Genomic DNA, 12,096 nt, shown 5'->3' on the forward strand with positions numbered 1-12,096 from the left:
AAAACCATGGCAGTTGTGGCTACCTCACACTATTGTCTAAATAAAACACTGTGCGTTGAGTGGAAAACAAGCACCTGCATTTTTCTCATGGAAATAAAGGGGATTTTGATCACTGCTGGAGTTGCAATGTTGCTTTGTTTTATTATATGAAATAACTGGTACATTTGATTTAAAATTAGATGTTTCTGTCCACTGTTAAGAGAGAGACTGAATATACTCTCCTAAGGACATTGGCTTTTAACCTCCACCCCTACTCCCTTAACTTACATCTAGTTACATTTTACTCATATTCATGTAACTCCCTGGAGCAGAGGATTATTTGAGCATATAAATTAGGTTTACTAACAGGTGGTTTGCATTTGTGTTTGGGGCCATACACTCTGCTCTCCTAACAGAAAAAGAGCTATTCTTTTTCCTTTTGGAGGACTTGCTATTGACCACTCCCTAACCACAGTCATGCTTGGAGAAGGCTTTTCAGAAGATGTGCTAAAATCGCAGTGCTTTAATGATATGTTCACCTTTTGTCCCCGTTGTGATGAATGGGATATACCTGCAAGGTGTCTGCATGAGACCAGGAATATAACCCTGTCCATGGAACAAAAAATAGCTAACTGACCCAAGTCATAACTTGGGAATATCATCCTTCCGTAGGCTGATAATCTCACAACTTCTTTGTTCCTTCTTTTATTTCTTTCTTTATAAGGAAAATAAAAACTATCTTATAGGCCTTTGTGCAACAAGAAAGATAAACTTTAATTTGTCAGAATTTGGAGGGGCCTGGGAAAAAACTGGCTGGCTGGAAGGCCAGGACTGTATAAAAGCAGTGAGACAGGGCTAGGGAGAAAGCTGAAGTACTCTCCATGGGGTAAAAGACTGTGGCCTCTGAGATGAAGAGGAGCATGTAGGAGTAAGTTAGTGGGTAAGTCACTTCATCTATGACAACCTCTAAAGTTCGGTACAGTTAGTAGACTTCCAAAATGTTGAGGGTGATTGGATTTCCTGTGAAAAGGGGAAATAAAGTGAAACACTGCATTAGGAATGATGCAGAATGGGGTCAAGAGGGCCGACTCAAGAAGAAGTCAAAGAGTATAAGGAAGTAATATTCAGAAGTCACCAGGAGGAGTCTGAAAGGTCTCCCAGAGCATGAAATAGATTTTGAGTCTAATCTCAAGTCTAAAGGGAAGGGGAGGCTGCAAGTGACATAAGATTACATTCAAAGAACAATGTCAGAATTCATGAGAGTTGTATATATATACAAGATGATGGGTGATAGAACTGATGGATAAGAGGAAAGAAGAAAGGAGAGGTGGGTATGAATAAGTTAGAGGGAAGGTCCTGGTGTCAACCCTTACCCCAAATTGATGACAATAGCAATCATACTCAGTGTGTCCTCAGAAGTTCATATCTTCGGTCTCCTTATCACCACCACAGTCTCTTAAAACAGGAATGACAAAGTTACTAGCTGGTTGGAATTGTTCATTGACAAAGGTTGAAACCATACAGTTTCTATATGTGTACCTTATTATTCCTTGGTTTTTCTTCTTCACTCTTTAAGAGCTTCAATTTTATGCTATATCCTCAGCAGATTTCTCTATATATTCATTCTATATGACAGGCCAGTGTCCTATCCCTGATTTTTACTTGAGAAAACCAATGGTTTTCTCCATAGCTTCCAAAACAAATGGTAAGATTACAAAAGGAACCCCTAACTTCCTATATGGATTCTTATCTTTCTCCTACAGTGGAAGGACTAAGGATGATTCATGATCCTAACATGTGGGGGACATGTTTTATTATCTGTGAAATGCACAGTCATTGTGAGGAATAGTGAGATGAAGTATGTAGAGCAGCTGGCAATGTGTTTAACACATAGGAGGTGTTAAGTGTTAACAGAAGCTCCCCATCGTCCACATGGGATGCCAGGTTTTTATACTTCTTTCGGACCCTGGAGATGGAAAACAGGCCCAAGAAGTATGAATGGTTAAAAATCCATATATTCTTATTGATTCTGTCCATTTTTAAACTGAGTTTATAAAATACCATATATATATATATATATATATATATACATATATATATATATATATATATATTTGAGGCAGAGTCTTGCTCTGTTGCCCAGGCTGGAGTGTGGTGGTGCGATCTTGCCCCACTGCAACTTCTGCATCCTGGGTTCAAGCGATTCTCCTGCCTCAGCTTCCCAAATAGCTGGGATTACAGGCATGCATCACCACACCAAGTTATTATTAATTTTTTTTTTGTATTTTTAGTAGATATGGGGTTTCACTATGTTGGCCAGGCTGGCCTCAAACCCCTGACCTCAAATGATCTATCCACCTCAGCCTCCCAAAATGCTGGGATTACAGGCGTGAGCTACCTCACCCAGCCATATTTTAGATTTTCTGATCATTTAACCAGTTAGAAACATAATAGAAAGATTCCATTCAAGGCAAAACCCAAAAGTTAGTAGTATTTATCTCTTGAGTTATGAGATTATAAATTATCTCAATTTCCTACTTCTTAAACCTGTTGTTTCTATACTTTCTATCATTAATATGTTACTTAAAATATACAAACTAACTGTAAAGGAAAGAAAATGTATTATTTTTAAAACAACTCTCCAAAATCTCATGTTTTAAAAGGACAAAGACTATGTTTCTAAAAGTTAAATGTCATCAAAATCTTATTTCCCTTTTCACTGAGCTGTCTAGAAAATTAAAAGGCTCCTAGACCATTTGTTACATATGTTTTACTTGGTAGCTTCACTTATATTTATTAGCATATAGATACCTAATAGATATTTTTACTGATCACATTTTACTGGTTAAATATGTTAGAAGCCTTTCATTATGAAAAGTAAAAAAATAAAGAAAGAAAATATAGCTATTCATGCATTTAAAAGAATGGAAACAATCAGTAAAGTAGAGAATAGTGAGATTTTCCTGTTGGACAGAGTAAACTCCATGTCCCTCTGATCTGTAAAATATTTGCCTATTGTTCTTTAATCTGAGCTCCTTGAATTTGTTCTATTCCCAATTTAGAAACAAAATCCTCGGACCTGCCCCCATGTCACCCCCTATCCTGGAATAGCCCTCTGATATGAAAGCTGAAAAATGACTTATTTGCATTAAATTCAAATAAGCCGTCTTACTTTTCAGGCTCTCATTCCACTACCAGGGGCAACCCAGGAACAGTGAGACAAGCTTATACCATTTGGGAATAGGAGGACTCTTTTTTTTTTTTTTTGAGATGAAATTTTGCTTGTTGTCCAGGCTGGACTGCAATGGCTCACTGCAGCCTCACCCTCCTGGGTTCAAGTGAGTCTTCTGCCTCAGCCTCTCAAGTAGCTGGGTTTACAGGCACATGCCACCGCACCCAGCTAATCTTGTAGTAGAGACAGGGTTTCTCCATGTTGGTCAGGCTGGCCTCGAACTCCTGACCTCAGGTGATCCATTTGCCTTGGCTTCCCAAAGTGCTGGGATTATAGGCATAGCCACCATGCCCAGCTAGGAGGGCTCTTTTAAAAGCACACACACATACAATTAAGCACAAAAGAATAAACTTAGAAGGGTCTAGTGCAAATGAGGACCATGAAGCCTGAGCCTGTCATCAGCCTGGTGGTCCATCTGCCCCTGGCCACACCCTACCTTTCCTCTTCCCTCATGCCCCTTCATTCCTCTGCCACTCTCTTCCACACTGCTTCCCTTTCTGCCATGTCTATTTTCATGCATGTATCCATGCTTTAGCACAACTCCCGGATCTTTAGCTTTAAAAATGAGCACCTCCTCACTTCAGGATTTTACTTGGCCTTTCCTATTCAAGTAAGTCCACCCAGAGTTCTCTATGGTAGAGCAATCGTACAATTATTTGGTAAAAATTTAAGTTCGTAGTCAATTGAGATCCGGAGCTGTCTATGGCAGGCAAAGATGCACACATAAGTAGGTATATGTGAGCTGGATATTTTGTTTCCTGTCTTGCTTGATGTAGTTGTAAAACAGGATTTTGAGTCTACATGGCTGCTGTCCCCTAGAGTTGTACACAGCCATGATGGTGATGTCTTATTTTTTCGTTCTCTGAGTAGGCTCTATTAATACAACATAATGGTGTTAAATACATATTTATTTCTTGTAAATAGCTCTTATTTGCCAAAATAATCATCACTTTCATATCCTATAGCCAGTTCCCATTCTTCTCATAAACGAAAGGTGGAAAATCATGTCAGTTACTCTACGTCCTCTCTCCTCCACCTGTTTCTTGTTTTGTTTTAGGCATTGGTGAAGGTCAATGTGAAACTGAAGCCGATGCTAGATTCAGTAGCTGCAAACAGAAGTAAGTGGGAAGAGCTGCACCAAAAACGGCTGCTGGCCTCGACTGCCTCATCCTCCCCAGCCAGTGTCATGGTAGCCAAGGAAGACAGGAACTAAACCTCCAGGTCAGCTGCAGTTGCAAAATGACTGCAGCCTGAAGGGCCAGTTTCAGTCCAGCCATGTCATCCTTTTGTTCTTTTAGCTCAAAAGACATAACGTCTCGAGGATGCACTGAGAAGCATGCCTGGGCTTTCACCTTGATGCGTGGATGTTAAGGACAGAGGAAGAGGTGGGGCAGGGGGCACATACCAGGACCCTCACTCTTCCCTGATGGATACGCATGGGCTGAAATGAAGGCTCTGGGTAGAGGACTGTTTTGGATCCAAGGACCTGTGGACAGTCGGCCGACTCACTCTGAGCTGAGGGAACACTGAACAGTGAAAGTGTCATTAGCACTGCTTCATTCTGTATATGGCTTTTCTATTTGTCACAAGCCAAACACTGCCTGCCTTTGCTTCCTGTCCCTGAATCCTTTTTGTGCCAGACTGTCCCAAGAATCCTGATTTGTATTCCATAGAGGTATTTAATTTTTAATCCTAGAGCTTCTTATTGATGGATCCTTTAGAATTGCCTACCTAAAAGGTAAACTATACTATCCTTATAGATACTGATCAATCCCAGTTCTCCGCCTAAAAAGGAATAACATAGTAGGAGTACAGCAAATGTGTTTGATGGGTAATTCTACATTGTGACTATGGTACCCTTTTCCAGAGTTGTAAAACTCAACTTTCATTACAGACCAAGTCTTCTCCCACAAGGAATGGATTGATAGACTTTGATTAAAGTAAGGGTGTAAGGAAATCCATAGCTGGATTTACCACAAGTGACATCTAGGAACTATAGTTCACAGGACACAGCAGAACCATGGAGACTAAGCATTGACTACCTTGATTTCTCCTAGTGAGGAGTTCTGGTATAAAATTTAAGATTACTACCAGTAACCAACTTAAAGCTAACTATAGGGGTCCCTAATTTTGGATTTTTCCTGAAGTGTAAGAAATAATGCTTCAAATGTTAAGAAATAATAGTCTGGGCAAAGAACACATATTCTATAGGAAGCCAGGTTTATAACAGGTAAGAATAAACTGTATTAAGTAGATGTAATGACTAGAAAGCTGCTTTGCTCCCTATTTTGAGAAACTGTGGACATGGTGTGTCTTATCCAAAGAACACTGGACTAGAAGACAGATTTCTATCCCTGGCTTTGGCATTATTGACTGGATTAACTTGAACAAGTCACTTAACTTCTCCAAGGTAGATTATGCTAGGAAATGATTCTTGAACATGTTTTAACCTTAGAAATCTTTGTTTAAATAAATCTTTCAATGAATCCTTAACATATAAAACATCAAAAGCTGAATTCCTCTGTGAATTATAGGCAGGGTTTGGAGATCTAGAGCACCTACAAGCCTTCATCTCTTTGATTATATACATGGGGGTCCACAGGGACTCTGGGGACTTTGAAAATCCCTGGACTAGATGAAACCTGAGGCCCATTCCAGCTCTTAAAACAATCCACAATTTACAAACCATTTTTCTTGTTACTGTTATTAATCAGTATCAATCATTAACTTTACAAATATTAAATAGGGGCCATGTTCTACAAGGGACATTGTTTTCCTGGCACACAGTTGACAATTCAGGAAATGTCTGAAGAAGGAATGGGTAAAATTAAGATACCAAAATGGAAGTGAGGGGAGAGCAGGTAATTGTAGAGAAAAAGACTCTTTATGGCAAGAAACAAAGTAAAAGAAAAGTATAAACCAGACTAAGGGGGGATAAAAGCAAGAAGAAGAAATATAAGAAGACCAATAAAGGAAAGACAGGGACTGAGGCAGATGGTTAAGGGAACTGCCAAAAAAAGGTGAAAGTCAATCCAAACAGAGAAAAATGGCACTTCCAACCAAAAAAATGAAGGTGTGGAACCCTGTCATCAATTGCTCAGAAAAGAGAGACACTTGAGCAGGGAGAGAAGAAAGGAATGAGAGCCATAAAAAATAATGTTCCTAGCAACCATTTACAGCTGTCTCTGCAGGGAAGACTGGAGAAACTAGAGGGGAAAATGAGTGCAGGAAAAAACTGCCTCTGCAGAGCAGGTAAGAGGAGGTTGTTCAGATTTATGGATCTTATTAAGCCAGTTTTCTGTATCACTCTGCTATAAAGGAAAATAGCTTCTGCAGGGCTGTCTCTCCTCCTTCAGGTGAGGAACAAAGAGTGGGTGGAGTTAGGGACAGAGTCTGGTCTGCGAGATCATGATGTGTCTGCAGCTCAGAAGCACTGCAGGTGTTTCTGGGTAATGTGCCACATCATGTTTATATCACAAATGGGAATTGAAAATCAGTCTGTGTGAGGCAGAGATGAGCCCACATCTGTTATCCTCCCCAATAATAAATAAATAAATAGCCTAGACAAATGGATGCCAGTCCATCTAAAGTAACATTTTAAAGCATGTGCATTATGACAAAACTGGACCCAGGGTCTGACAGAGACTACAGGCTGCCGTGAGCACTGTAGCTATCCTGAATGTTGATGCTACGTATTGCTAACAGGATCATAATTTATAGTACAAACCCTCCAGCTTCCACTAAGGTTGAGTTTTCCTCTCATTTTCTTGCCTTTTTATTGGCTTAACTGCATGGTTGCCAATAGCAACATCCACTGGTAGCAAGGGGAGTTCAATACCATTGCAATCTGCCATACAGTAGAGCCCTGACAATGTCAACCATCAATCAAGTAGCTGTTTGTAATTGCCTCCATCTATTTCTTCTGTCTTGAGGTATCTTTCCTACTGTGGGTCAAGATTCAGAAACTGCTGACTAATGCCATGGGTCTGTTCCTCCACGACCATGAAGCAGTGGAAAGGAAGGTAGCAGCTTCCTGGTGCCAGCAACCCCAGAGGTTAGAGGTTGAACTTTTGCAGGTTTCAGGCATTTTTAATCCTTTTCTAAATAATTTATAATTTTCCAAGAATGTGAGGCATATGCAGTTATCCATATATTCTGCTTTTCCAAAAAAGAGAAAGTTTTCTAGTCTTTATTATTATTGTTTATCTCCTATTGGAGAAAGATATTTGAAATATGAGCCTTATATTAAAAATTCAAACTGACCAGATTATATTTGCTTCCTTGGGTCTCTTGGCATTAATGGTTGAAAAAACTTCATCCCACTTTTTCTATGAGATGTGTTTTTCTCAGACATGATATTTATTCTTACTAGTCAGTGTGTAGCTAATATGTGTACAATCAACAATGTAGCAGCAATCCTGGTGGGCTTCACATACTGCAAAGAGTGCCATTCAGTGCGTAGCAGACTGGAACTCCATCCTAGCTTGGTCACCAGCTGAACATGTAATCCAAGTCTTAGATTCTCCATCTATTAAATAAAAGCACTGATTTTTATTCCATTCCCACACCAAAGGACCAAGATGTGTTTAGCTTTAAAGAAATTTTCCAGATAATTTTCTTGTTTATTCTTCTCAAATAAAATAGGAACAAACCTAAAACAGCCATCCTCTTAATAAAGACTCTCTAAGAAGTTACATATATGGAATCGATGTAAACACAATCATACTACAGATGTCTCTTGAGCCCACCTCTAATTATGATGAAAGATATAGTCATCAATACAGTTTTTTAAAAAATATATCTTTTTTTGAGACAGGGTCTTGCCCTGTCCCCTAGGCTGGCACAATCACTACCACTGAAGCCTTTACCTCTCCAACTTAAGTGATCCTTCCTGCCTCAGCCTCATGAGTAACTGGGACCACAGGTGTGTACCACCACCCCCAACTAAATTTTGTATTATTTGTAAAGACGAGGCCTCACTATGCTGACCACGCTGATCTCAAACTCCTGGGCTCAAGCAATCCTCCTGCCTAGGCTTCCCAAAGTGTTAGGGTTAGAGATGTGAGCACCACACTCAGCCTATATCTCCTTTGTTTCATAAAAAAAAATTAGATTGCCGGGCGCGGTGGCTCAAGCCTGTAATCCCAGCACTTTGGGAGGCCGAGGCGGGTGAATCACGAGGTCGAGAGATCGAGACCATCCTGGTCAACATGGTGAAACCCCGTCTCTACTAAAAAATACAAAAAATTGGCTGGGCATGGTGGCGCGTGCCTGTAATCCCAGCTACTCAGGAGGCTGGAGCAGGAGAATTGCCTGAACCCAGGAGGCGGAGGTTGCGGTGAGCCGAGATCATGCCATTGCACTCCAGCCTGGGTAACAAGAGCAAAACTCCGTCTCAAAAAAAAAAAAAAAAAAAAATTAGATTATCTGATATATCCCATAAATGGTGGTCATGAATTTAGAAGTGAATTTATAAAGTAAGCCAAGAGAAGTTAAAATTTGCACATGCATTTTGTTTCTAAAATCTTACATATCTATGAATTTCATATTTTATATTTGCAAATACATTGGGTTAGAAATCATCTTTAACATTTTGTGTTAGCGTAATAACAATATTATCTAATATTAATGCTACCAGAATCCAGTTGCTTTTTCTGTGTATCAAAATTTATCATACTTTATCTACTTACACAAGGTGATTCAACAGAATCTGCCCAGTTTATTCCACAGTAAAATTATTTTAAAATCTGTTTTTCCTGCTGACTCAGAAATTGCAGAAAGACAAAAAACCAGTTTCATCTCTAGTAACAGTGTGAAACAATTTCCTTCCAGTGGGATAGAAATCTAAACATATTAGAGAAAGATTTAAGTATAAAGAAAAATGCTTTGGCTGGAAACACCCAGACACACGCACCAAAACACAGAAAGGATTCATTAAAGCAACAGAACAAAACCTAATTTGGGACCCTAAAAACTCTGGCAATGCCACGGTAATGAAGTTTTCATTATCTGCTTCAGAGTAACAGTCTCTGAAATTGTTGTTCTGCTACATGTTGTAACTAACTCCCAAAACTCAAATGTATCAGGAAATGTAAAGGTTAAGTCTGACTACAAGAAGGCCAAAATTGCACCAGCTTCCTAAGTGAAGAATAGCAGAATAAAACATATAGAAGGCAGAAATAAAATGAGGTGTATCTGGAGAATTTCATGATGAGCATTTAGATTTAGCAGTGCCCAATGTCACACTTACACTGTTTGTCATGACCTTGTCTTCAGCTATTAATTTGGGGTTGTACATCTTTTTAAATTTAATTTTGAATGTTCTTGCATGTTTGGTGCATCTCTCAGCACTGCTAAAGATTAATTGTTTATCTATATAACATAACTACACCAATATCATTTAATGTATACACTAGTACAAAAATGTTTTTTATTAAGTAAATGAAGAATTTGCTGTGAAAAATATATTATTTGTGGCCACCACTTATATCTGTGTTCATTTTCTGTGTGTATCTGCATGTGTATTAGAATCCCAGTTTTTCTTTTGCTCTAGTTTAGATTTAAATTGTCATATTTAGATGAAATTTAAAAAATAGCATTGGAAATAGGAGGCTATGTTTTGCTGAGTTTCATTCCCTTGGGGGGAAATTGCTTTTTCCATTTTATTTTCATGTACAATAATCTAAAAAGGATCTCCTACTGACTTCCTTCCTAATTATTATTGTTTTACATGAAAGAAAGGAAATATGTTTTCAATTGTCTGAAATCATTCACTTTGTGTAGATTTCCCAGATTGATGTTTCATTGTAAGAATATTACATTATAGACCACTTGGCCATTTCACAAGCAACTAATCCATAGTTTTGGAAGTCTGCTTTAAGAGACCCAAATATCTTTGTTTTTAATAAAATACTTAGAGTTTAACTAAAGCTCTGAAATAACCTTTATTTCTTTTGAGAAGGGTGATTTTGGGGCTGAAAGAAGGAAGCAAGCATCCAAATACCTACAGTTTAAATGTTAACTGTTAATTTAGTCCATTAACCTTGTCTATCATGATCCGTGATGTTTTCACTGTGAGAAGGATACTAGCACAGCCCTGTCCATATAGCTTTTTAAAGATGATAAAGAGGTTCTTCGAATTATTGAAGTTTTTCTGGAGGTAGGAAAGTCTGCAGCCAAAGGCTGGGTTCCTGTGTCCGTTACAGATTGCTCAAATTTGCATGGGCAATTACACAGGGGGATCGCATCAATGCAGGACCGCCAGCCACACTGACGCCATACAATTACACAACGGCTTCGGTGCTTAAACTTTAAAATTCTTACACCATTGTGCCTGTTCTATTAGAACAAACTGCAGCAAATGATCCAAAGCCAATTCAAATGACTGGAGAGGAGGTGCCCAGAGAAAGGAAAGAGGTGCAGTGTGGCCCACTACTGGCCAGCATAGGCAATCACTGTTGCTGGCTGCCACAGTCAGCAATCACTGGCATCTTTGTGCTTTGCAGTTTTAAAGTGGGGCCAACAATAAGGCTTACCTAATTCACAGAAGGGCCGTGAGGATCAATGAGGGAAGTTAGGCAAAGCAGCCCTGATACTCAAAGTACTTCATAAACACAAAACCTTGGAGTAGCTCTTTGTTTTAATGTTTTGTTTTTGTTTTTGTTTTTGTTTTTAATGCTGCTGTATCTACAGTTTTGCCTTCTCTATTAATCCCTTTTATAAACCAAAATGCTATTGTGTTCTCCCTGGGAAGTTAATTTAGACAATAATACTGTATATGCCAAAATACAAGCTGCTTGATCAAAAGCAAGGGATATTCAAGAAGAAAATCTAATTAAAATATTAATAAAGCTGGAACTGCCAGCAAAAGGAGAGTTCATAATGAGGTTAAATGTCACACCACCTGAGCACAAATGTTCTCAAGTGTTGATTTTAGCATACACTCTTTCCAAAAGTCCTAAAAGATTGAACAGATGCTCCTAAAAATCAGTCAACTGTATTTCCAATTCGGCACTAATTCATTCTTTTCTTCTCTGTTCATGGCAGAAGACTGGAGTGAGGGAATGGGGACGCAAGATAACTGAACTTCCCAAACTGTCCATCCTGAAGAAAATGGTCTGAAATAAAAACAAAAATAAAATAACAACTGAAAAATGGATTTGCAGAAGGTCTTCCTTTGTCAAGGAAGATGTTTGACCACAGCTGTGTTTGAAATACTTAGAAATTAACAATGTTTACCAACAGAAAGATATAGTATAAATAAGACATAACCTTACAACTAGTTTTAAAAGAGAATGCCAAAGAGATTACACACACAAATAGAATATGGGATTTGATCATGGCATATTTTGGCAGGCAGAACATAAGCATGCTAAGAACCAAGCATCATACTTTTTGCTCCTATATATTTTGCCTCAATGAAACTCATCTACATGATAAACGTGTCTCCCTTTATGTAGCAAAATCCACCCTGAGTTCAACTCAAATTTCATCAAACTACAATTCCTTTCTACAAGTCACCAAATCACTTTATTACAACCACCAAATGCTTTCCTATTGCTTGAAATGGTATGATAAACTCACTTTTTGATATATGCTCCATGTTTTCAAGATCCTATTGCAAACAAAATGATGCTTTATGACACTTCATAATATTTCACCCTATTTAATTCTTTCCAGAATTTCTATCATTAAAGGGCCTTCTCTCACCACCACCCCCAACAAAACTAATCTATTCCCCAACTACCTATCAGAGACCAAATAAAAAGTCAGTCTATCAGCAGCAGTGATGGTCATGCCAATTTCACAGTGTGATCTGTGCACTCATTTCATTTTGAAAATGACCCTGCCCTCCATCTGTCTAAGCCGAATGTCCTGCTTTTTTC

The 12,096-nt window shown here is 38.7% G+C and overlaps 1 protein-coding gene across 1 annotated transcript in view; it reads left to right on the top strand.

The window, feature by feature from the left end:
* Positions 1–9,847, top strand: part of PDE11A (phosphodiesterase 11A) — a 392,053-nt gene extending 382,206 nt beyond the window's left edge. Inside the window, exon 20 of the mRNA XM_039469872.2 lies at positions 4,269–9,847. Within this exon, the coding sequence (XP_039325806.1) occupies positions 4,269–4,424 (156 nt within the window). The 3' untranslated portion in view covers positions 4,425–9,847. The remainder of the gene's footprint in view (positions 1–4,268) is intronic.
* The last annotated feature ends 2,249 nt before the right edge of the window (positions 9,848–12,096 follow it).

The sequence above is a fragment of the Saimiri boliviensis genome, chromosome 5 (genome assembly GCF_048565385.1).
Source record: "Saimiri boliviensis isolate mSaiBol1 chromosome 5, mSaiBol1.pri, whole genome shotgun sequence".
Classification (NCBI taxonomy): Eukaryota; Metazoa; Chordata; class Mammalia; order Primates; family Cebidae; genus Saimiri; species Saimiri boliviensis.